This window comes from Myotis davidii, unplaced genomic scaffold (assembly GCF_000327345.1).
Source record: "Myotis davidii unplaced genomic scaffold, ASM32734v1 scaffold526, whole genome shotgun sequence".
Taxonomy (NCBI): domain Eukaryota; kingdom Metazoa; phylum Chordata; class Mammalia; order Chiroptera; family Vespertilionidae; genus Myotis; species Myotis davidii.
The window spans coordinates 115,805-140,140 of NW_006296797.1; the positions used below are offsets into that span (position 1 = coordinate 115,805).

At 52.3% G+C, this 24,336-nt stretch overlaps 1 protein-coding gene across 1 annotated transcript in view; it reads right to left on the reverse strand.

Moving 5' to 3' along the window:
* Positions 1 to 24,336, reverse strand: part of PREX1 (phosphatidylinositol-3,4,5-trisphosphate-dependent Rac exchange factor 1) — a 189,232-nt gene that overhangs the window by 30,931 nt on the left and 133,965 nt on the right. Inside the window, exons 11-18 of the mRNA XM_006772500.2 lie at positions 22,610 to 22,757; positions 14,167 to 14,267; positions 12,739 to 12,842; positions 12,502 to 12,551; positions 11,765 to 11,840; positions 5,686 to 5,758; positions 2,034 to 2,176; positions 75 to 167 (exon numbers count right to left, since the gene is read on the reverse strand). Of these exons, the coding sequence (XP_006772563.1) occupies positions 75 to 167; positions 2,034 to 2,176; positions 5,686 to 5,758; positions 11,765 to 11,840; positions 12,502 to 12,551; positions 12,739 to 12,842; positions 14,167 to 14,267; positions 22,610 to 22,757 (788 nt within the window). The remainder of the gene's footprint in view (positions 1 to 74; positions 168 to 2,033; positions 2,177 to 5,685; positions 5,759 to 11,764; positions 11,841 to 12,501; positions 12,552 to 12,738; positions 12,843 to 14,166; positions 14,268 to 22,609; positions 22,758 to 24,336) is intronic.

The window sequence follows — 24,336 nt, forward strand, 5'->3', positions numbered from 1 at the left end:
TTGCCACCTGCTCAAGGAATGTGTAGAGAGACGCCTCACTCTCCGACTCCCACAGCCCCTCCGAGAGGCCTCACCTCGGCCAGAGAGCCCCTCTGGACCGACTTCACCACCACGGCCTTGTTCTTCTCCTCGATGTCGAAGCCATAGTCTTCCTCCTGGGGCAGGATCTGTGGGCCCGAAGTAGGAGAGACCCGGTGAGGCAGTGGAGTCAGGAGGGAGGCCTGGAGCCAGCCCTGCCTTGGCCCCAAACGACTGTGACCCTACTGGCTCCTCAGGCCCCAGATCTACATGGGGGAGGGGTATGGGGTGAGGAGTATAACGGAACAGAATACACAGCACCCAGGACACACAGTAGGCGCTCTATACCTATCTGTGAAGACACACCACCTAGCTCGTACCTCAATCTAGTGCTGATTTCGTGTTTACTTTTCATCATCTGTCTCCTCTTTCTCCTCCCAACCTAAGGACAGTCTCTCAGTCATGCACCACTGTCTCCCACCTGCTGGCATGCTGTAGGTGCTCAATAAAAATGCACTGGTCTAGCCCGGCCGGTGTGGCTCAGTGATTGAGCATCGACCTATGGACCAGGAGGTCACGGTTCAATTCATAATCAGAGCACATGTCCGGGTTGCAGACTTGATCCCCAGTGAGGGGCATGTAGGAGGCAGCCGATCAATAATTCTCTCTCATCAATGATGTTTCTCTCTCTCTCTCTCTCTCTCTCTCTCTCCCTTCCTCTCTCTGAAATCAATAAAAACCTATTTTCTTAAAAATGTACTGGCCTAATGAACAAACTAGATCTAAAGGTGTCCAGCCACCAAGAACTTGGCAGGCAGCTTGGGAGGCTTTGGGGTTCGGGGTGGGGGGCCACAGGGAAACACATTTACACGTTCAACCATTATCTGCTGAGCTGCTGCCTATTATATGGGTCAGGTATTTCACTGGGCGCTGGAAACGGTATTGAACAAGACAGACAGTTCCTGCCCTCATGCAGCTATCTAGTGGGGGAGGAGAAACAGATATAGAATATGACAAAGGAAGTGTATGAAGTTTGAATTAAAATAAAGCACTTAAAAGGACAGAACATGGTGTGACATGGGCAGAAAAGGCGATATGTGAGCCAAGACTGAATGAAGTGAGGAACAGAACTTTTATATAAAGAACGAGGACAGGGATCCAGGAAGAGGGCACAGCATGTGCAAAGGCCCTGAGTCAGGTCCAAGGTACTGGAGGATAAAAAGCAGATGAGAGTGGCTGGGGTGGAGCGAGGAAAGGGAGAGAACAGGAGAGGAAGCTGGAGAGGCAGGAAGAGTCTTGTAGGCCACAAGAGACTGGGTTTTATCTAAGGGTGACGGGGAGCATGGGAGGGCTTTATAGTAGGAGAAACAGGAAGTGCAAGAAAAAGCAACCCGAGAAGTACTGCAGGAGAGAAATCAATGGAGCTGTCTCCATAGTATTCAGAATTTGGCCCCAACTCTGGCTGCAGCAAGAGACCTAATCTCTCTGAGCTGTCTCTTGATTGCTCAAGAGACACGGGGTCCAGGCATTGAGATGAAGGCTGCTGCTCACAGTAAGCAGAGGAACAGGACCTGGCGGGCTTGGCAGGCCAACTATCCGAACAGGCTGCCAGCACTAACATCTTAGGGTTTGCACATCAATGTTCTACCTCAACTGCAAGGACATTGACAGCAACGGGATGGACGGGGTGCCAGCCCGGAAAACTAAGGCTTTGTTCTGCAGGGTGAGTCATCTCAGGAGGCCATTCTCTCTGCAAATGTGAGGCTGGGATGGAGGGTGGACAAGGGGAGATGGAAAGGAAAAGCTAGACAGCCCGATCTCTTTTGTGAGGAAGGTAGTCTTGGCCAGTGAAGTGACCTGGCCTCTTGGCAGCGATGCCAGCCGCCACCTAGAATCACCCAGACTCTGGGGTGCTCCAAGCTGAGCCCGCATCTGAAGGTCTTCCAGCCACATCTGAAGCCATATCAGAAGGTGGGTCTGGGAAGGAAGACGCGGCAGCTCAGCTCTGCTCCTACCAGCAGGCGCTTGGCCAGAATGTTCTCCACCAGCTTGAAGTCGTTGCGAAGCTGTTTGTTCTTGCTGCTGATCCCCTCCATCTCCTCGTCGGCGTGGAAGCGGAAGTACTGCGACTCATCCTTGAACTCACTCTTCTCCAGCACTGCAAACCCACAGACACACAAGCACATGGTCAGGCTCACGTGGGAAGGTTTCGGCCGCGTGCCAACTGGCAGCCACGGGCCGGAACCAGCCCCTGGACACATTTGGTTTGGCCAGCACCGTGTTTTATTCAATGGAATCATGTGCCAACACTAACATATTAGGATCTTTCACATAAAAGTCTGGCTTTCTGTTGTCTCTTGAAAAATCTGAACTTGCCCCCGCCTGCTATAAAGACATATTGCAAAGCCAGAGTAACCAAGACAGCATGGAACTACTGCAGACACAGATGAAGAACCCGTGGAAGAGAACAGAAATCACATAAGAGGACCGTGTGTTTACGGGAACTTAGTATGTGATGGATGATGAATGACCACGTGGAGAATTCCAGATGGTGCAGGGAACCCATTTTGCGGGGGATGGAAATAAAATTGGATCCCTACTCACACTTAGACCACAATAAGCTCCTGATGGATTAAAGACCTAAATATGAACAGGAAAACTAAAACTCACCACACAAAATGCAGGAGGATATCTCTGTCCTAGGGTGGAAAGGGGGTGCAGGTTCAAACCCTCCAAAAAGCACTATAACTTCCTTTCAACAAGAAGGCCACAGGCAGACAGCAGGTACAAAAGGCACCGTAATGTCTAAAACCAACAGGGGATAACTATCTAGAATATACAAGACGCTCCAACAAATCAACCGGCGAAGGCTGGGAACCTCATAGATAAAGGGCGAAGGACATGAATGGGCGACTAACAGAGGGGTAAACCCAAATGGGCATCACACATGTGAACAGGCGCTCCACTTCCATAATGACCGGAAAGAGGCCACAGGGGGACTCTTCAGACCGGGGCTGCCCGCCTCAGGCCCTGCGGGCCAGATCCAGCCCACGGCCTCCTTCCACAGATGAAGTTTTCTTGGAACCCAGCCACAGCCCTTTATCCACGTATTGTCTGGGGCTGCTTTTGTGCCACAGTGACCGAGGTGAATCATTGCAGGAGTCTGCATGGCCCACAAAGCCTAACGCTTTTACTAGCTGGGCCTTCGCAGGAAAAAAGCTGACCTCTGTTCTAAGACAAGCCAGGAAAATGAATAAAAACAACCAGTCAGTACCAGTATGTGACCTGGTCCCTATGAATTACAACGTAACAAAGCACCTACTAGTTGGAGGCTCACCATGGATGGCGGCTCAGATTCACTTACTCCTCAGGCAAGGAAGGGTTTGCTGCACCCTTTCGACAGATGGGGAAACTGAGGCCGGAGAAGCTAAATACACTGACCGAGGTCCCAGAGTGCCTCCTTTCACCATGCTGCCCAGCCTGGCCTGCTAGAGGGAGGCAGGGACAAATTACATGAAGGAGGCACATCAGAGCTCAGGTTGGTAAAGGCTGCTGCAGGATATCAGGGGCCCGAGAGAAGGAAACCTCACTGGCCTTCGCCTCGCCCAGTCCCTGCCATCCCGGAAGACAGAGGCTGCCAGCCGGTGTGGTAACGAAAGAAAAGCAGCAGGCAGCCTGCCCTCCTTCCTCCTCCCTTTCCGGGACGTCTAGCTGTTTGTGAGCTTCTTTCTCAGGCCACCCCTCTTACCTCTCGAGAGAGCAGACACACAAATTACTGCTCTCCCCAGAGCTCGGGAGCCAGGCCCTAGGGGGCTGGCGGGCTTTCCCCCCACAGTAAACATGTGGGAAGAAGCGGCATGACGTTGTGTCTCTGCTGAAATGTTTGAGACACGGCTGGACTCCGGGTCCAGGAGCTCAGGAAGGTGAGGTATCACCACTGCCTTCTTTCAGCTGAGGCGGCTGGCCTACCTTGTGAGATGGGCCCAGATCCAGGTTCAAATCCCTGCTCCGCCCCTTCCCAACTTCACGTCCCTTTAGCCTCTCTGAGCCTCGGTTTCCTCTTCTATGAGGGTAGTAACAGCACCGCCTTCCCGACGTGGCTGTGAGGATTCAGTGGTGAGCCTCAGTTTCCCCGGACGTGCCTGAGTGAGAGAGCTGGACCACCGGACTCTCGGCTCCCTCCCTGAGGACATCTCAGGGTCCCGTGAGCTCAGGTCAGAGGCCTCGAGGCGCCACGCAGGCCCCACCTCACCCTCTACTCTGCACCCCAACCTGCACTTTGCAGCAGCCACAAACCTAGGATTCGGCCCTTTCCTATTTTAGCCTGTTTTTGAGTTCGTGGCAGGGGACAGGGGGGCAGGGGCCGCACCCTGCAATTTCTCTCCCTGAGGGGCCTTGAGAGTGTTGGTACTGCCTGGGAGTCACTCTCCCCCCACCCTCCTCCACCCCCCACCACACACACACGAATGTCCTCAGCCAGCAGCCTTCCCAGAATAGCAGCTGGGGTGGACCCCTAATTACTCTCACCCACAAATGAGAGGTTCGGCCCAGCTGATTGGCAAGAGGGACGGAGCTGTTGGAGGGCCCCACGGGGAACAGAGCGGCTTCTGGGAATGAGGGACTTTGGTGAGTCGGGGCCAATGAACGGGAATGGCTGAGGCTGCCCAGACTGGGCCCAACCTGCCCTCGCAGCTGGGGAAACAGGCAACTGGGGAGTGAGCCCAGAGCCATGGGCCTGCTGAGCTCAGAGGGGAGGGGACAGCAAGGCCTCCAGCAAAAAGATAGGGAAACTGAGGCCCAGAGAGGGACATGGGCTTATTGGGAATCAGCTGAGTCCGGCCTAAAAGCAGGGCTACAGGCTACAAGGCAGGCGAGGGACCAGGTGACCTCTCCTGTGAGTGGCAGCCCTCTCACCCTGCAGAAGGGACAGGAAATTCAGAATATCTGTCCTAGGGTGGAAAGGGGTTCGGGTGCACTGTACTCCAAAAAGCACTGCCAATGAGGAATAACTATTTAGACCAGTGGTTCTCAACCTTCTGGCCCTTAAATAAGTTCCTCATGTTGTGACCCAACCATAAAATTATTTTCGTTGCTACTTCGTAACTGTAGTGTTGCTACTGTTATGAATCGTAATGTAAATATCTGACATGCAGGACGGTCTTAGGCGAACCCTGTGAAAGGGTCGTTCGACCGCCAAAGGGGTAGCGACCCACAGGTTGAGAACCGCTCATCTAGACTATGTGAAAAAAAACTCCAACAAATCAACCAGAGAAAGCTGGGAAACTCACAGATACAGAGGCAAAGGATATGCATCTCATGACCAAGAAAACTGTGGCCACAGCGAAGTTTCCCCGGCAGCCAGCTGCGCCCATTTGTTTACACATCGCCTGTAGCTTCTTTCGGCTGCAATGGCAGAGCTGAGCTGTGCCAGAGGCCGTGGCCTGAAACGCCTGAACTATTTACTGTCTGGCCCTTTGCATACAGTTTGCTGACCTCTGAGTAACAGCACAAAGCGGAAGCCAGGAGGAGGAACGGCCAGGCCTTCCAGAGTCCATCCCTCTGCGCCACCGCCTGGGTCCCAGCCATGCTCTCTCCGGCCTCAGTTTCCCCTCCCTGTGAAATGCAGCAGGACAGACGGAGGCTGGGCAGAGGGGAAGGGGTGGTTACCGTGGTGCATGAAGCCGTTGTTACACAGGCCCACGCCAAGCGCCACTGCTTCCTCCCGCGTCTGGCAATCGCCCTGGAATAGAACAAGGGGGAGCGAGGGGGTTAGGTGGACTGGCACCCAAGGGGCTGTGTGAGGCTGGAGAAAAGCCCCCCCCCCACCCCTAGTTTGGACAGGGAATTGTGTCTGTTTTATTGACTGAGGTACCCCCCAAAACCTGTGTATGATTGTTATTAATAAACCCCTAACAAGAGTCTTATTTTATTGTATTTGCAATAAACACACCGAGTGGTGTGTGATAAACACCACAAAAGAGAAATGGAGGTTTTAAGTAGCAGACACTGTTGGCTGCCTAGAAACAACCCTTTCCAAAGCCTGCAGGACTGAAACCCTCACTGTAGTGGATGGCAACGAATCGATCCAGACAAATGCAATGCCAGCTTCCCTTGTAGTTAAAGGTGGTCAGTGAGACATAAACAGAAATCGGTGGTAGGGAACTCTGGCAAAACCCCCTTGTCCCTGGCCCTCCCTTTCTCTTCTTCTGCCTGGAACAAAGATGTGATGGCTGGAGCTTCTGCAGTCATCCTACACCTTGAGGACAGAAACACACTAAGCACAACACAGTAGGAGTGTGGTCTTCAAAGATATCATGAGGCTACCCTAGCAGCTCTGAACTACCAACCTCCGGTTTTCTCTCATAAATACAGAAAAATAAACCCCTAATTTCTTTCAGGCTCTGTAGCTGGATCTCTGTTCAATTCCTAACTGACTTAGCTCTAGCCAATGAGACATCTGGGGAAACCTGCAGGCGATTCTGGATAACCCCCTCCTCCCTGATAAAAGGGAAAAGCAGCCCGCCCCTCCCTGCCTGGGGTAGAGTCACGCGAGGAAGTGACGCAAGGGGTTGTGGGGCGATCTCCTGACCAAGGTGCAGACCTGCTGAGGATGACGGAGTGGAAGATGGAAGGCTCTTGATATGTGGCCTGACTATTGGGTGGCATGAGTTTCTGCTCAGGCCCCTGCGTAACTGGGTTTTGTCCCTGGTACAGTTTAATAGGGGACCTGGCTCATCTCAGGGCTTCTCCGAGAAAGTGACTTTGCCCAGGTGTGGCCAGTGTGCTGGGCTCACCTTTGGGGGCCAACTCTCACACGGAGAATGTCACCTCGGTGGGACAGTCCCTCAAGGGTTGCCACCGCCCCCCAGGCCAGGTTGAGGCACAGGATCCATGGAAGGCCGTGCGATGCTCGGTGCCCCAGGAACATGACTGAGCGGAGGAACCCCAGGCTCAGGAACAAGTGGGGCTGATTCTCCCGGAGAGCAGTGTCCTGCAGACGGTGCCCCTCAGCTCCGCGCCCGAGAAGACAGGAGTTCCCTGATGCCAGTTCTTTCTAAGGCTCCTGGGTCTCGCCTGACTCTGTGGGTGCTCCATGACCTTCCAACACACCACCTCCTCTGTTTTCATTCCTGAAGTTAGCCAGAATCTGCTTCTGGCAACCTAAATAATCTCCGCATGTTCAGGCAAAGTGTGTGAGTTGTGTGTGTGCATGAGGAGCGGGGAGGGGACCTGCGGGTGCGGGGAGAGCTGACAGGCAGAGGAAACAACGAGAAAGGTCTAGCAGTGGGAAGAAGCTTGGGGCGGCTGGCAGAGAGAGGGTGAGCGAGCAGGCCTGTGTTCCCGGCCGCATCCCAGGGGCCTGGCATACAGTAGGTGCTCAATAAATACGTGTTGACTAACTGAAGGTGTTGTCCACAGGGGCCAAGTCATGCAGGAGCTTGCAGCCAAGTCAATGAGCTTCAACTATGTTCAAACAACCTCTCATTTAAACAACTTCTAGCGTGGGAGGTCCTATCACATGGTGACTGGAGAAGATCTGACGGGTGGTGAGCACACAGTGCGATATACACATCTTGTCCCATAGAAGCCCACTCCTGAAACTTATATGATCGTATTAACCACTGTCACACCAATACATTTAATTTTTTTAAAAAAAGGATGAGCAAAAACAAAAAATAAAATAAAATAAACAACTCCCAAAGCGAGAAGTTCCGAGAGGCACTCGCCAGACGCAGACGCGCCAGAGGCCTGGACTGTCCCAGCCACTGGGAGCATCGAGGGGCCAGGGGCGGGAGTTCCCAGCTACAGGAGAAGTGAGGCCAGAGCTGCAGAGCTCCGTCTGCCAGGACTGGGGCTCAGACACAGAGCAGAGGGCCTGGAGGAGTGCTGGCCTCGGTATGTGGCCGCCTTGGCTGACCCAGCTGCCTACAGAAGACGGATCTCTCCTGTGGGACCCCGGGCCCGTGGCCGCAGGACTGGCAAGCTCAGAGTCCCGCTACGGGAGGGAGGCCGCCATCCATGAGAGAGGCGGAATCCGGAGCAGCCACCCCCCAACTGTGAGGGGCCAGCCGGGGAGGCACAGCCGGGGCCCAGCTCTGCAGCCTGGGGGCCTGGCAGCCGTCTGGAGCCCACCTGGCTTTCTGAGGCACGCAGTCTGGGCTCCCAGCCCATCCCTGCTCCCCTGCTCCCCGAAGGCTCCTGGAGTGACCCACAGGGAGGCTCCTAAGTTGGAACGGCTGTGGGATTCTCAGGTTAAGAAGGAAATCCATTGATCCCAGATGCATCCATCACCTGAAAACTAAGCCCCCACCCCACGTCCCATCATCCGTGGGGAAACCACAAGTCCCCATTTCCCTCCCCGGAGGAAGGAACAGGCACACACACCACAACACGTCCCCATCCTCTCCCCGGCTTGCCCCCTCACCCCCAGCCACACTGGCCTCCTTGCTGCTCCTCCCACACACTTCACGTGACCCCACCTCAGGCCTCTGCACTCGCTCTTTCCTCCCCCTGGAATGCCCTGCCCTGGCTTTTCAGGTCTCAGTACCTATGTCACCTCCTTGGAGTAGGCCTTTCCCTCACTCCCCGAAAGTAGTCCCCCACCCCGTCCACCACATCCCCTGGACAAATACTCATCCAGTGCTGCTCTCTGGTCCCCTTAGTCACAGCTGTGCTGCGCTTGTCACAGCCTGAAAGTCACTCATCCCTTCAGGGCACTGCTCTCGGGGGGATCAACCCAATGCTCCCTGCCCCTGGGTTCCTCTCACTGCCTACCCCATGCCAGGCACAATCTCCTAATAAACAAATTTGGTTTAAGGTCTGTCTCCCACTAGAATGTCAGCTCCCATGGGCAGCATGAGCGCCTGCCACGGTCACCCCACAGCCCCACCCTGAAGCACAGTATCGAGCAATTAGTGGGCCACGAGAAATGTCTGAGGAATATACTGGATGAAAGAATGGAAAACCCAGCTTGGACACCGACCCTGAAGTCACCTCTATCTGCCTTGGTTTCCATGTCTCTAAAATGGGAGCAATCATTGTGTCCACTCAGAGCCTTGTGAGGACTAAAGGACATGTTGCACATGAGACTTTTGGCCCAATGCCTGGCGTGTAGCGAGCACTTGATAAATGTTAGCGATTCGTGCTCAGTGACTTCTCAGCAGGGAGAAATAGCTCAGAATGGAGGGAGCAGAGGCAAAGCAGGGTTGGAGAGGGAACGCCGTGGGGGAACTTACAGAGGGCCTCAGAGGGCCCCTTTGCCCATGAATTCCGAAACCCGTCACAATGCCCAAGGATGCCTCTCACCACCTACCACAGGCTGGGCACTGCACCATCTCACTCTTAATATGTCTTTATGGTTTCAGAGAGAGAGGGATAGAAACATCCATGATGAGAATCATTGATCAGTTGCCTCCTGCAGGTCCCCTACTGGGGATCCAGCCCACAACCCAGGCATGCGCTCTGACCGGGAATCGAACTGTGACCTCCTGGTTCATAGGGCGATGCTCAACCACTGGGCCACCGCTGGTCAGGCTCACTTGGCCTTGATGGTAACCCGGAAGCAATCACTCCTATTAACCCCATTTGATAAACGCAGAATTGAGGTTACACTGTGAAAACGGGATCCTTTCAGAGCTGGACCCTCCCTCAAACACTACGCTACAGGTAGGGAAACTGAGGCTACAAGAGGTTAGCTACCCAGGGCTGCAGCCAAGGCTCCTGTCCTGCCCCTGGTTACCCGGTTTCCTCAGCCGCTGCCTCGAGCCGCCAGCCTGGCCCTTTGTCTGCTCCCACCCTGGCCCCGGGCCCCCTGTACTGAAAATCCTGCCACGGTCAGCACACGCCATCTGCCTGACGGTGGGGGTCAGTGAGGAGGGTACGCAGGCACATTTCTGCTGAGCCAGCACAGGAGCTGGCAGATTTGTGCCCTCCCACCCCTGGCTCCCGGCCTGTCCCAGCTCTGTCCTGCCCCAGCCCACTGACCCCGGCCCTCCAGTTGATGACCACAGTCTGGGGTGCCCTGGAGCGCAGGTAGCACAGCCCAAAAACAACCAAGCAGAGAGGTGAAGACAGTGAACTCCAGAGCCAGGGGCCCTTTGAAGCACTTTAAATGATCCACTCATGGAATCCTCAAAATAACCTAACGGAGAAGGTACGGGTTTTTTTTAGCTTCATTTTACAGGTGTGGAAACTGAGGCACAGAGAAGCTAAGTAGCTTGTCCAAGATCATTCAGCTAGGAAGTGGCAGAGGTGGGACTTGAACCCAGGTCGGGCTGACTGTAAGTAAAACATGCTCTGGGCTGGCTTCATGGGATCCCAAGGATGGTGTAGCACAATGGATAGAGTTCTCTGGTTCCCAAATGTGCAAATCTGACTTTAAATCCAGACATTCCAGACCTTGGGTCCTACATCAGCGCAAACAGGTTAAAATGCACCCACATCCTACATTAAATATGTTTCTGTGGCTTGTACCATATTTTAAAGGAATCTTCTAAACTTGCTTCTGAAGGTATTTGACTCCAAGAAAACCATTCCTTTACAGATTTGCTGTGATTTTTAGGCAGCCATCAGGAATTTGTGTGACATGAGAAAATCCAGCCAGCACAGTGTTTCTGAATGGAAGGGGGTTTTCATGAATGCTATATGAAGGTTGACATAAAACTGGAAATGTTTAAACATTTATCCACTTTGATTTTGCCGTCGTCTCCTCATCTTTGGAGCCAATGCGTTCTTTTTTACAGATTACGAATGAACGTTCTTGAGGGCTCCCTGAAAAGTTTGCAGAACTGAAGCACAAGAGGGTGAGACAGGCCTGTCCGAGTCCCCGTAGCTTTGCTGCTCCGAGGCTGTGTGCCCGAGACCAGGCACATGGCCTCTCTGGGCCGCCGCTCTCCCAGCTGCAAGTGGGTTGGAGGACTCAGGGAGAGCGCGCTCAGAGCCCAGGCAGTGCCTGGCGCAGAGGAAGTGCCCTGTGAACGGGAGCCATAAAGGACAAGAGACGGGCAGACAGGAGTGTCCATGGAACTAACACCTTTGGGAAGTTGCCGCAAAATTGACGCACAGACTTGCTAAGCCTCGCCCAGCCCCTGCCCCCTGGGAACGCATGTGAAGGCAGTAACTTGGCAAGTTCCACATGGGAGGCTCCAGAGCGGTGCCAGGATGAGACCAACCCGGCCCAATTTGCCCAGGACGGTCCCAGTTTTAAACCTGAAAGCCTTAAGGTGGCAGCAGCCCAAGTGTCCACTGACTGAAGAATTGATAAATAAAATGTGGTCTGTCTGTACCATGGAATGTTATTCAGTCATAAAGAGAAAGCAGATTCTGGCATATGCAGCAGCAGAATGGATGAACCTTGAGACATTACGCTGAGTGAAATAAGCCAGACACAGAAAGACAACTGCTGTATGACTCCACATACTAGTAGACAGGGTGCCTAGAGCAGTCAAATTCATAGAGAGAAAGTAGAAGGGCGGTTGCCAGGGGCTGGGGCGGGAGGGATGAGGGTGAGTGATCAATGGGTTCAGAGTTTCAGTTCTGCAAGATGAAAAGAGCTCTGGAGAGGGCTGTCGGGGAGGGCTGCAAGGCAGTGTGAATGCACCTAAAACTCCTGAATGGGTAGGATGGCAAGTGTTACGTGTATCCTACCACAAGTGAAAAAAAATTAAAAAATATAAATTCCTCGAAGGACTACATCCCGTTAGCCTCTCAGTCCCCAGCAGAGCGCGACGGTGGTCACGGTCCTCACCTGAGCCAGCAGCCAGTCCACCAGCTTGCTCCCGGGCAGCACCGACTTATACGTCTTCAGGTGGTAATCGCGGTCTCTGTGGAGAGGAGGGAGCGCATCCTGAGCACATGAGGGGACAGAGGCGGGAGCAGACGCCGTTTTCCTGCCCTAGTGCTCTGGACCCAAGGGTGCCAGGCTCTCTGGGCCTGGGGGCAGAGGGAGGGGCTGGGGACAGCACTGGGCCCGGATCCCACACCTCACTCTCAGTGCAAGACCCCCTTCTCACCGACCGCGTGAGGGGGCAGGAGCAGATGGCTCTGAGTCTCCTCTCTCCAGGGGCGACTTTGCCCCCCAAGAAACACCTGGCGGTGTCTGGAGACACTTCTGGCCATTATGACCGGGCGAGAGGTGGAGGGGTTACTGGCATCTAGCCGGTAGGAACCAGGGATGTCCGGAACAGCTCTCAAATAAAGAATTACCCAGCCCCCAAGTCAACAGCACCGTGACTATAGAAAGCTGGTGTCCTCTGAGTGATGAGGAAAACTCTCATTCATTCTTTCCATTTCTGTTTTGTTACGAACATTCCTGTCTTTAAAGGTAAACTCACCACCATGCTGCACTGTTTCCCAAAACACTCACTTAACCCTAGTAACAAACCTCCAGGGAGGTGTCATCATTAGCCCCAACTGATGGAGAAGACTGGGGCTCAGTGAAGTTATCAGTGAAGGTGAAACTGAAATTTGCAGAGAGTAACTTACTTGATAACAGGGGTATAGAGGCTGTGAAGACGGCAGTAAAGCCTCACACCCTGAAAGAAAAAAAGGGGGAGTCTGGGATCAGGGACTCCAAATCCAGGTTGCTGGGAGAGGTGGCTCCCCATAAAGAACAGGTGTGGGGAGGAAGAGGGAGGGGTGGGGAGAGGCCAGTGGGACATAAGCCTGCTCTGCGGTGACTGAGGGGTTCAGGATGATGAGTCAGGGTGACAGGGTCCCTACCTTGGACATGATGTCCTCCAGCTCACTCCGGGCCTTGTACGTGCCATCGTCATAGCGGAAGCGGTACATCACCTGCTCGTTCTTGAACTGGTGCTTGTCAGAGACTAGAGGGACCCAGGGGGCAGTGACACAGAGCAGGCCCCCTCGGCCTCAAGCCCACCATCATCACCCTCCACTTGGCCAGGCTCCGTGCCAAGCAAGATTTCACGGAGCCTCCTGCCCATGCTGCATGCGGGGCCTTGCTGGGACCTGCACTTTGGGGCATGAGAGGCCCAGAAAGCCCCAAGCCAGCCTGTGTTGGGACGCAATGGACCCAGCATCTCCTTGGAGCTAGATCACCAAAGCCTGGGTGGGGACCACATGTGCTGGGTCCGAGACCACACTGTCAGCATTTATGGAACCATCTCCACACAACGGCCTTGAGCAGCCCTTCGTGTGTCTCTCTGTCTCTCACTCCTCACTTTGGATCCATTAGCAAACCTTGTAGGCTCTCCCTTCAAAACATTCAGACTCTGACTCTGCACTCCACTAGGTCCAAGCCACCTCCATCTCCCTCCCAGAATATCACAGCTGCCTCGGCGCTGGGCGCCCTGCTGCTACCCTTGGCACACGGTCCACTCTCCGCATGGCAGCCAAAAGCATCCTGTTAAAGTCTGAGTCTGGGCGGGTCTTTCCTCCACTCAAAACTCAGCAGTGGCTTCACGTCACTCAGAGTAAATCCAAAGACTCTACAATCCCCTATTAGTTCCTGGACCTCATCCCCTGAAAACTCCACGTGGCCCTGTGCCCTCTGACATCGTCTAACACTCCCCCTGCCCACTCCGCAGAAGCCATCCTGGCACCCTTTTTGTTCCCCAAACAATCACTTACCCTTCTGTCCCGAGGACTTTGCACTGGCTGTTCTCTCTGCCTGGAACCCCAAAGCCCACCTGGCTCCCTCCCTCTCTCGGGTGTTGGCTCCATCCTCACCTTCTCAGTGAGGCCTTCCCAACTCGCCTATTCCAAATGAACCCCACTCCCTGCTTTCTCTCCCTCCCTAGCACTTACCACCACCTGTATACACTTATTTTTATTTATCTTGTCTACTGTCTTCTCCCCACAACTAGAAGCTTGGCCCCAAGGGGACAAGAGTTTTCATCTGTCCCGTTCACCGCTATGTGGACAGTGCCTGGTCCCAAACAGGCTCTCAATAAACTTAAGCGGACAGAACATCCTCTGCCCCCATCTTTTCGAGGTGTCCCCACACTGCTGCTACCCTAGGGGAGCTAGCAGTCTTATAAGGGCATCCACATTCCTGGGACCCCACGGTGCCAGGGAACAGAGTGGCTGCAGAGACGTATAGCAATGGCCTCTGAGTCCGTGGAAACAGCACTGTAGGGGTCTGACCTGTTCCGACCCCTTGGCCCACCAGGCCCGGCCCCCACTCACCATGGTGGATAATGCCATTCTCCAACAAGGCTTGGCCCAAGTTGACTCCTTCTTCCGTTTTGCTGATTTCACCAATTTCCAGGAGCCAGGCAACAAACTCACTGCCAGGAACATAAGATGTGGTTGAGAGGACGTCCCCAGTCCTGGCCCTCGGGGACCAGCACTAAGCAGGCTTGGCCTCACCCACTCTTGGGAAGGAGAGCTAAACTTCCCTCAGGGAAGCAAAGCTTAGGGGGCCACAGCCCTGGGGATTGTGCTGAGGCCTGGTGATTCTCCCCATGACCAATGGCAGAGAGGTGGGCATAGCAGACCCCGGGCCCTGCCTCAGGCTGGCTGGCTGGCTGGCTGAGTGGATGGATAAATGGGAGTGTGGAAGGATGGGAGGATGGATAGATGGACACATGAGTGGATAGGTAAATGAAGGGGAAGTGAATGGATAAATGGATGACTTCACAGACAAATGAGTAACAGACGGCTGAAAAGCCTGGTGAGCAGGTGGGTGGAGGGGAACATGAGTAGATGGGTAGGTGATGAGTAGAGAGACAATTGGGTAGATGGGTGGGGAATGGATGATAGATGGCTAGACGGATGGGTGGATGAACAGGAGGAATGAAAAACCAAACAAGCAGGAAGAAATACGGGTCCAGAAAGGTAACTGGAGAGTCAGGAGAGTTAATAGTGATGAAATCATGTCAGCCTCCTACTTAAAATCCTCCAACGGGCTTCCCCATTCCTCTCAGAAGAAAGAAAAGTCTGCCCACGTGAAATCCAGGCCGTGCAGAAATGCCCCATCCTCACGGGCCCATCCCTCCGTCTTTCACTTACTATGCTCTAGCCATGGCCACCTTCTTTAAAAAATGTCAGATTCCCGCCTGCCTCAGGGACTTTGCATTTGCTGTTCCCTCTTCCGGGAAACACTTTTCCCAGCTCGTCAGGTAGCCCCTCCTTTTCATCATTCAGTTCTCAGCTCAACTATCAGCTCCTCGGAGAAGCCTTCCCTGACCACCTCACCAAGAGCAGTCCCTTCACCCCACACAGTCCATCCCATCTCTAGGTTTTGCTTCCTTTTTAATAGTTGTAACTGTCTGAAGTTGCACTATTTGCAGATTTATGTATGTGTTTATCAGCCATCTCCCCCAACCAGAATGTAATCTCCATGCCCTCTTATGCATGGCTCCACCCCCTGAACCCAGAAGAGGGTCAAAAAAGCACATGAGGGCTCAATAATCATTTATTGACCATCGAATGAACCACTGAGCAAGGAGGAGTGTTCTGGGAGCAGGAGGAGGACTCAGGGAGAAAGCAGTGCTCATCAGCCACAAGAAAACAGGCAAATCCAACGTGACTACCCCGTGCAGCAGAGGCTCAGTCAGACCCCAGCTCCGGGCTCTTGGCAGTGCACTGAGAGCTCAACCCCCCCTGAAGTCAGCAAGAAAGGGTAGAGCCGGGAACTAGCTGTTTCCGCCTCGCAATCTGTGTTCAATGAAAGCAGGTGGCAGCTGGCCAGAGCACAGAGCTCTCCTGCTTATCGAAACCAGCTGTCCCGCCTCCAATTACAGGGCCAGAGGGGGGCAGGGCTATTTTTAGCTTTCTAGGGTTTGCTGAGCAAAGACCTGCGTTGTGTGTAGGTAGTGGTGTGTGCTGAGGCATTCAGAGAGCCCCGGGTGCAGGCCCAGGGTGGGGGAGCACAGAAGAAAAGGATCTATCTGGTAGAACAGGTCCCTAGGTGGGAAAGAGACTGCTCAGGGTCCTGCCCATCCCCAGTTCCATTCTCTAAGTCCCAAAACTCAGAGACAGGGAGAAAGTTGCCCACAGCTAAGAGAAGTGAACAGATGTGGCGTGCCCACTCTCGGAAGCTGGGGGCTCAGCGTCCGGCTGCCCACTCGCTGTCCCATTGGAGGCCGCCTCTGGCACTGACCCCAGCCCTGTGGCCAGGATTGGGGGTGGGACAGGAAGTACCCCACAGCAGATGCTAGGACAGGAGAGGACACACCAGAGGACAGCAACTGTGACCATGTTTCTGCTCTAAGCCGAGTCTTGCTCCGTTTTAGAGGACAACTGGGCAAATTTGAGCAAGCCACTGTCTCTCTCTGGGCTTTAACAGGGTCCATCTGGCAAGTGGTTCACTCAGGGGCTTTCTGGATTTAACAGGTAAACTTTCTAATCATACAAAACCTTAAGCTGGGATCCAGTGTGCAAAACCAGATAAAATTCACTGCTGAAGACGGGAGCCACTCCTCAGAGTGGCTGACTATGGCTGCCTGGGAAGACTAAGACATCCTATGGCTTTTCAAGAAAAGCCGGAAATCCTGCATTTCCTGTGAATTCTCCCAACTGGTAAATGTAGATATCAAGTCCAAGTTTTCCTGAAAGCACCATGTGGCCTACAGAAAACACAGCTGCGAACTGTGCTGGGTCAGTAGGGCACGATTTACCACCACTGGGTACAGGAAAGGGTGTTCTAGGATGAGGGATCAGCATACACAAAGGCCTGAGCGAGTTCAGGTTAGGAAAACAGCAATATGCCGGCTGCTGGGAGCTGCAAAGAGCAGCAAGATCCAGTCTTCCAGGAGGACATAACTCAGTGCAGTGATCTGGGGACACGGAGAGAAGGTTGGTCTAGTTCAGCCGTGGGCAAACTATGGCCCGCGGGCTGGGTCCGGCCCATTTGAAATGAATAAAACTATTGAAAAAAAAAGACCATACCCTTTTATGTAATGATGTTTACTTTGAATTTATATTAGTTCACACAAACACTCCATCCATGCTTTTGTTCCGGCCCTCCGGTCCAGTTTAAGAACCCATTGTGGTCCTTGAGTCAAAAAGTTTGCCCACCCCTGGGCTAGTTGGTGGCAAGTTTGAAATTCAGGGAATGGGGGGCTGCCTGAAAGTTAATACGTGTCCAGCTTTCATCCCTCCTTCCTTCCTGGTCCCCAGAATCATTCACCCAGTGAACATGTATTCTGCCTACTAGGAGCCAAGCCCAGTGCTGGCCGCAGGGGATGCACAGATATATCTCTTCTAGGAAAGTGCCTTCGCTGAGGTCCAATGTACCACTCACCACCTATTCAACAATCTCTTGCCTATCTCTTCCATGGCCTGGAGCTCCATGAGGGTAGGAACTGAGGGATTTTAGTAAACCTCACTGCCTAAGATGCTTCCTGAAGATGCCTGCAGCAACGCTCGACAAATCATTATTGACCAGCTACTACATGCTCATACCCCGCACCTGCGCACACAGGTAGATGAGACAGCAAGGCCTCTTCCACCTGAGAGTGTCCCTTCCGGCAGACATGAATAACCGAATGACATCTGACCTCTGTCAAGGGTAAAACCAAAGGCCTTCTCCTTCCAGGAAGCCTTCCCTCACTGCCCCTGACAGACAGAACATCACACCTTGTTCCCTGGGCTCACACAGCTCGTCAAGTGTCCTCATTCAGGGCCTGCATGAAGGTTCGCCCTCATCTTCCTCTTCCACTTAGACCAGCTGTGGGCAAACTACGGCCCGCGGGCCGGATCCGGCCCGTTTGAAATGAATAAAAATAAAAAATAAAAAAGGCTGTACCCTTTTATGTAATGATGTTTACTTTGAAGTTATATTAGTTCACACAAACACTCCATCCATGCTTTTGTTCCGGCCCTCCGGTCCAGTTTAAGAACCCATTGTGGCCCTCGAGTCAAAAAGTTTGCCCACCCCTGACTTAGACTCTTTCCATGGCTTTTCAGAGCACTGAGAATAAAGGCTGAGCCTCTTACCCCTTACCTGCCTGATCTGGCCCGTCAACCCCGGGGCCATTGTCTCCCCACGTCTCCCACTCACTCCCTTCAGCCACACTGACCACCTTGCTGTTCCTCAATTGCTTACCTGAGGCTCATTCCACCTCGGAGCTTCTGTGCCTGCTGTTCCCGCCCCGATATTTTCACAGCTGGCTCTTGCTTGTTCTGCAGACGTTGGTTAAAAGGTCCCCTCTCAGAGAGGCTTTCCCTGACCAACCTGTTGAAATAGCACCCCATACCCTTGCCTCCTTATACCAACCTACTCACCTCCTTACAGCATCTTCAACTCTGAAATTCCCTTCTTTGTTTTTATTTGTATTTGTCTATTGTCTACTTGCTGATTCCCCGATTGGCTGGTTATCGCCATGAGGTCAGAGATCTCATCTGTCCTGTCCACAGCTGGCACATAGTAAACACTGAATGAATCGCATGAATGAATGAATAATAGATTCTGTCTCCCCAACTAATCTGGGGACCCCAGAGGACAAATGCCATGATCCTCCCATGACGCTTCCAGAGTAACATACAGATTTTATTCCTTGGTTTTTGTCATGTGCTATCTGTGAGTTTTGTCTCTGAGTTTGGCAAACACAGGCCATTCCTGCATCGATCAGACCATCAAACCTGAGGGAAGGTAGGGGAGGGCGGGGGGAAGGGGGAGAGATAAGCCAAAGGACTTGTATGCATGCATATAAGCCTGACCAATGGACACAGACACCAGGGGGATGAAGGCTTGGGGGGAGGGGGGGGTAAGGACACATATGTAATACCTTAATCAATAAAGAAAAAAATAAAATGAAAAACAGACCACTCCTTAAGCCCAATACACACTTCTATCACTCTTGCCAACACTGTGCTCAGCATGTCACTCACATCTTCTCACTGTATTCTCCAACAATCTTATCAGGCATATTTTATTCTCGCTCATTAATCAATCATTTACTGGACTCAGAGAAGGTAAGAAACTTGCCCAAAGTCCTGGAGTGGGAGCTCCAGGACTTGAGTCCAAGTCTGACTCAAAGCCCAACCCTTGAAGGTTATAAAGATAAATCAGACACTTTCTGTATTCATGGAGTTCCCTGTCTAGTGGTAGAGACAAATGGAGAGAAAGTAACTATCAAGTAAAAATGAAATGTGCTGAATAGAGATAAAAATGGATCAATGCAGCAGAATGTTATGGGAGAAAGTCCTGGATTCACATCCCAGCTCCCCACCTGTGATCTTGGGCAGGACCTTTTCCCTCTCTGTGCCTCAGTTTCCTCACCCTTAAAATGGGGATAATGGCAGTAACCTGCCTCACCGTGTTGTGTGAGGGTTAAAGGCATGGCCACATCCCAGCTCCTGGAGCAGAGAAAGGCTCAATTACGATGCCCCTGTGGCTGCTGGTTCCTTCCACCCGAGGGGCCAGGGTACTCCTGGGGGAGAAGGCTGGGGAGCTGAGCCCCAGCAGGGAAGAAGGAGATCACAGCTCCGGGCTGGGCGCAGAGCAAAGCCATTGGGGAGAGGAGTTTGACAGAGCAGTCTCCTGCAGGACAACAGGTCTTTAGGACCCAGTGGTTACACAACAAGCTTCAATTCTGGCCCCGTTTCCAATGGGCAGTAAAAGAAATCTCCTTAATCCTTCCTGAGGAGACAGAACACTCCTCTGAAGCTCTAATCACAGACAGGTTATCCCATCCGGTGGACTATGCTCTCGGAGGGGTCTGGCAGGAGGTGGGGAGTCCTCTGACCCGGGGGACGAGGGAGGAGGAAGGCCCCTCCGCAGAGAAAAACATCCTTTCTGCCCAGGGATTAGGGATTAGCTGATGGAGACCAGCCAGGCTGTCCCTTCCCCACTTCCCACAGCCTGCAGGTCTGGCACCCCATCTCCTCTCCACCCAGGGAGCTTAGCTGGGGTGGCTGACCCTTGAGGGCAAAAGGGCGGCCCAAATCTAGGGCATCCTGGTCACCCCTCAGGGGCCCAGCCACCCCCCAAATCTCCTCCCTGCTGCCCTGCCAACGACAAGCTTTGGCCCATGACCATACCCAGCTCCACACTTGGTCTCTGACAGCCCATCCAACATCAATACTGAATGTGTACCAGGCATTTCAACCTACCACGTCCAAACCTAAGCTTCTGTCTCCCACTGTTGCTGCGTCTTTATTCACCTGGCTTCCGAGCACCACACTTGCCCTGAGTGCCTCCCTCTTCCCTCCCTGCCCCTCCCTGACTCCTCTGCTGGTCCTTCCCCCAAAGGCCATCAGCCCCCCAAACCCAGTCCCTGCCTCTCCACCTCCTCTTCAGATCTCATTCCGTCTCTATGGCTCCAAAGGCCATCTAAATGCCCACATCTCCTGCACACAGGTCTCCAACCCAGACTTTTCTTCCCAAGTCAAGATTCCATATCCAACTAACAAGTCACATCTCCATCCAGGTGTCTACTAGTCTCAGTGCAACCATCCAAACAGCCTCTGAGCTCTACTCCTACCCCCTGAAACCTGCGCCTCCCTCCATCTCCTTCCCCTCTCAGCAAGCAGCAACTCCATCTTTCCTGTCAGTCCTTAACTATCTTTGCTCTCACCCCATCAGCAAATGTGGTCACCTTCAACATGACCAGAATGCAACCATTTTCCCCCCTCTCTGCTGTGACTGCCCTCATCCAAGTCACCTCTCTCCTGGTCTGTGGCATTAACATAATAACACAGTGGCTTTTACTCTTCAAAAGCTTTGGGGAAGCAGGTGAGATATAAGTGAATAAATTCTAAGTCAAGTCCCTGCTCACAAGCAAACTTCTCCCCCCATTTGGGCCACAGGTTCATGAGATTGCCCTCGTCATTCTTCTGCCCTCTCCAGAGTGTTGACCACTGTATTTCGCACACAGTAGGTCTGAAAAGAGCCTGACCATTTCTTCTGCCTCTCCCAATCCCAGGTGAATGCCCCCACCCCAGGTGAATGAAACCTGGGTTTAAGATCCAATCCAAAGTCAGACGTCTCAAAATATATCCTAAGAATCGCAAAGCACCAATCAGAAAGACTATCTGCACCCCTATGTTCAAAGCAGCGTTATTCACAAGAGCCAAGATCTGGAAATAGCCCAAGTGCCCACCAGCAGATGAGTGGATAAAAAAGCTGTGGTGCATTTACACCAGGGGTAGGGGACGTCCAGCCTGCAGGCCATATAAGGCCTGAGAAATTATTTGGTCTGACCCTGCCAAGGCATTAGGGGTGAGTTCAATCAATGTTTGACCACACATCGCAGGCTAATTTTTAAGTTGATAATTTTGTATGGCCTGCAGATGATGTTCTAAATATCGAAATGGCCCTTGACAGAAAAAAGGTTCCCCACCCCTCATTTACACAATGGAATACTATTTGGCTGTGAAAAAAGAAGGAACTCTCCTCCTTTGTGACAGCATGGATGGACCTGGAGATTATTAAATAATCCAATTAGGAAATAATCCAATCGGAGAAAGACAAGTACCATAAAATATCACTTATGAACAAAATAAAATGACAAAATAGGACAAGATGCAGGGATACATGGGGCAGTCTGACAGAGGTCAAAGGGGACGGAGGCAGGGGAGACTGGATGAAAGAAGAAGAGATTAGCCAAAGAACATATTGCGTAACTCACAGACACAGACAAGAGTGTGGTGAAGGCCGGGGGCAGGGGAGGGGGGCCTGGATGGAGGTGGGCAAAGGTGGGGGAAAATGAGGACATCTGTAATAGTGCCAACAATAAAAAAGTAATAAAAATACAAATAAAAGATCCAATCTGGTCACACCTGTGCTCTGACCCCTTTGCTGCTTGGTTATAAAATGTGGGCCGGGGGGAAATGTTTTATTAGTAGTAAATAATGTATTTCCCAAACAGAGAAATGAGAGGCCCTAAGTACTGAAAAGCTTACAGCACCCTCCCCCTCCTCCTCTCTCAGATGTAACTCAGGAAGGGAGGCCTCCCCAGACACCAACCCTGCGGACACCTTGTTCTCGGGCTTCCGGCCTCCAGCACTGTGAGAAAATAAATTTGTTGTTTAAGCTGCCCGGTCTGTGGCATTGTGTCACGGCAGCCCCAGCAGACTGATACAGAGCCTACATTTGCTCTCCCAGACCTCCCATCACCTTCGTCATCAATTCCCTGTGTCAAATACCTCTGTGCTTGAAACAACTATTGTGGCTTCTCTTTCCTGATGCTACAACAGCACTTTTCAACCCATGATGGGCAACCCACTAAGTCGTTTGTGAAACCAATTTCATAGGTCTCGCTCAGGATTATTTTTGAAATGACTTCAATAGAACAGAAAGGGTAGGATAGGATCAGGACAACACAGGATAGAAAGAAATAGAACAGAAATACAGAGCAGATATTCTCAGAGTACATCGAACACAGTAAGTTTTGTGACTCTTCATTCATATATTACATGGATGTGTGTACCAGGTCATAACAGGAAACTTGTTTTGCAGTGAGTTATGGTTAAAAATACTTGAAAGACCTGATATGGGGGCCCACTATCCTTCTTGACCTCCAAAGCACAAGGATTCAGGGTGCTTTGGTAGCTCTGCCCAGGAGGGCTCCTGTGGGGAGGGGCAGGACTGGGGAAAACCAGGTGGGTACAGTGGTCTGCCCATCTCCAGCCTCCAGCTGAGACCCAGGGACCCAGCAGAGGCCAAGGTCAGGCCACTCACTTGCCGAGGAAGCACTTGGGGACGGTGCTCAGCTTTCTCCGGCGGTCCTTGATCAGGTTCACCTTCTTGTTCATCATCATGTGGTAAAGCTTCTCCCCCTTCTCCGCAATCATGACATAGGCGTCCCGCTCCATGCCCAGCTTCAGGCCTGCAGAGGAGGCAAGGTCAGCACCAGGGACAGCACCAGCACTGAGGAGTGGAGGGGCTGGCCTGCTGCTCCTGAAAGCTATCCCCAGCTGCCCCCACTACTGCCACAGCCAGTGGCCATCCATAGAGCACTCACTGCATTGTGGTCTCTGTCCTCGGCTCCTCTAAAGAACTCGGTAGGCTAAAAGAACCCATTTTGCTGATGGCCAAACTGAGGCCCAGATAAAAAAAATCCCAGAGCAAGTAGCATTTTTAAGCTTATGCAAGCCTTCGACCTGAGGATAGGTTTTCAAATTTAGAGGTTATTGGAAAGCCTACTGAGATCTTCCTTCCAGCCAGGTATGGCTATTTGGCCATTTCTCTAGAAAATACAACACACACAGGACCCTGACCCAGATCACTGCTTCCCCCCCACTACCACCACCACCCACATTTTCCACTTGGACCCTGTCTGCTCCTGACAATGATAGGAATGACAAACAATCACAGGAAACACTATAAGCATCTACTATATGCCACTTGGTCCTCAGGAAACCTACAAGCAAGTACCATTATCCCTATTTCACAGATGAAGAAACTGAGGCCCAGCAAAATTAAGTTCTCTGTACGAGATTTCCCAACTGGAAGTGGTAGAAGCAGAATTCAGAGCCAGAAAGTTTTGCTCCAGATCCATACTGCTGACCACAGCTATGAACCCCACCCTTGAAAGGTCAGGGTTTTGACAATACCTCGTTTCTAACAACCAAGGCGCTCTCAAGCCACACCCCACTCGTGATCACATATGCTCTGCACTGACCACAACCTTCGATTCTGACCACAAAGATCCTGATTTGCCACACCCAGGCCAGGCCACACCCCTGAACTCTGTCCCAGTCCTGACCACACATCCAGCCCTGATCAGTTTCAGGTGTCACAACTGGGGGCCAACTTCAGTAGCTTATTTAGCCTAATGCCATTTTAATAAATTTTGGTGCAATATTTAAAATAAAGAAATGCCACCTTAAAATTCAGATGTCTAGCTTCTTTAGGAAAAAAATAAAATCAATGGATCTAGTCATGTTGGGCCTATATTCTTGAGAGGTGACAGTGACTTGTGCTTTGTAGGGACAGGAGAGACATGGATGGAGCTGGCATATATGTGAAAAGGCAGAATTAAAAGGATCTGATCTACTGAATTTGGGGAACAGGATGATATCAAAGATGACACCAAGAGTTGAATCTGAGCTTGTGAGAGAATGGAGGGGCCACTTACTGAGATAGGGAAGTTGATGGGGTGAGCAGGTTTGGGCAGAAGATCTGATGGAGATGAAGGGCTCTGATTACACATGGTGCGTGTGAGATGTCTATAGCACATGTGGGGGGTCAGGATAGATTTTAGGATCACATGTCAAACTGCCAAGCAGGAACTGTTATCCCCACATCTCAGGCGACATCACTGAGGTCCAGCAGCTGAAGTAACTTGCCCCAAACACACCAAGTCTCACTTTTCCAAGGCTGGTAGTGACTACACAACAGTCCACTGCCCACCCCAACCTCACCCAACTACCACACCCAGCCCCGCACTTCCCGTGGGAGCTGCC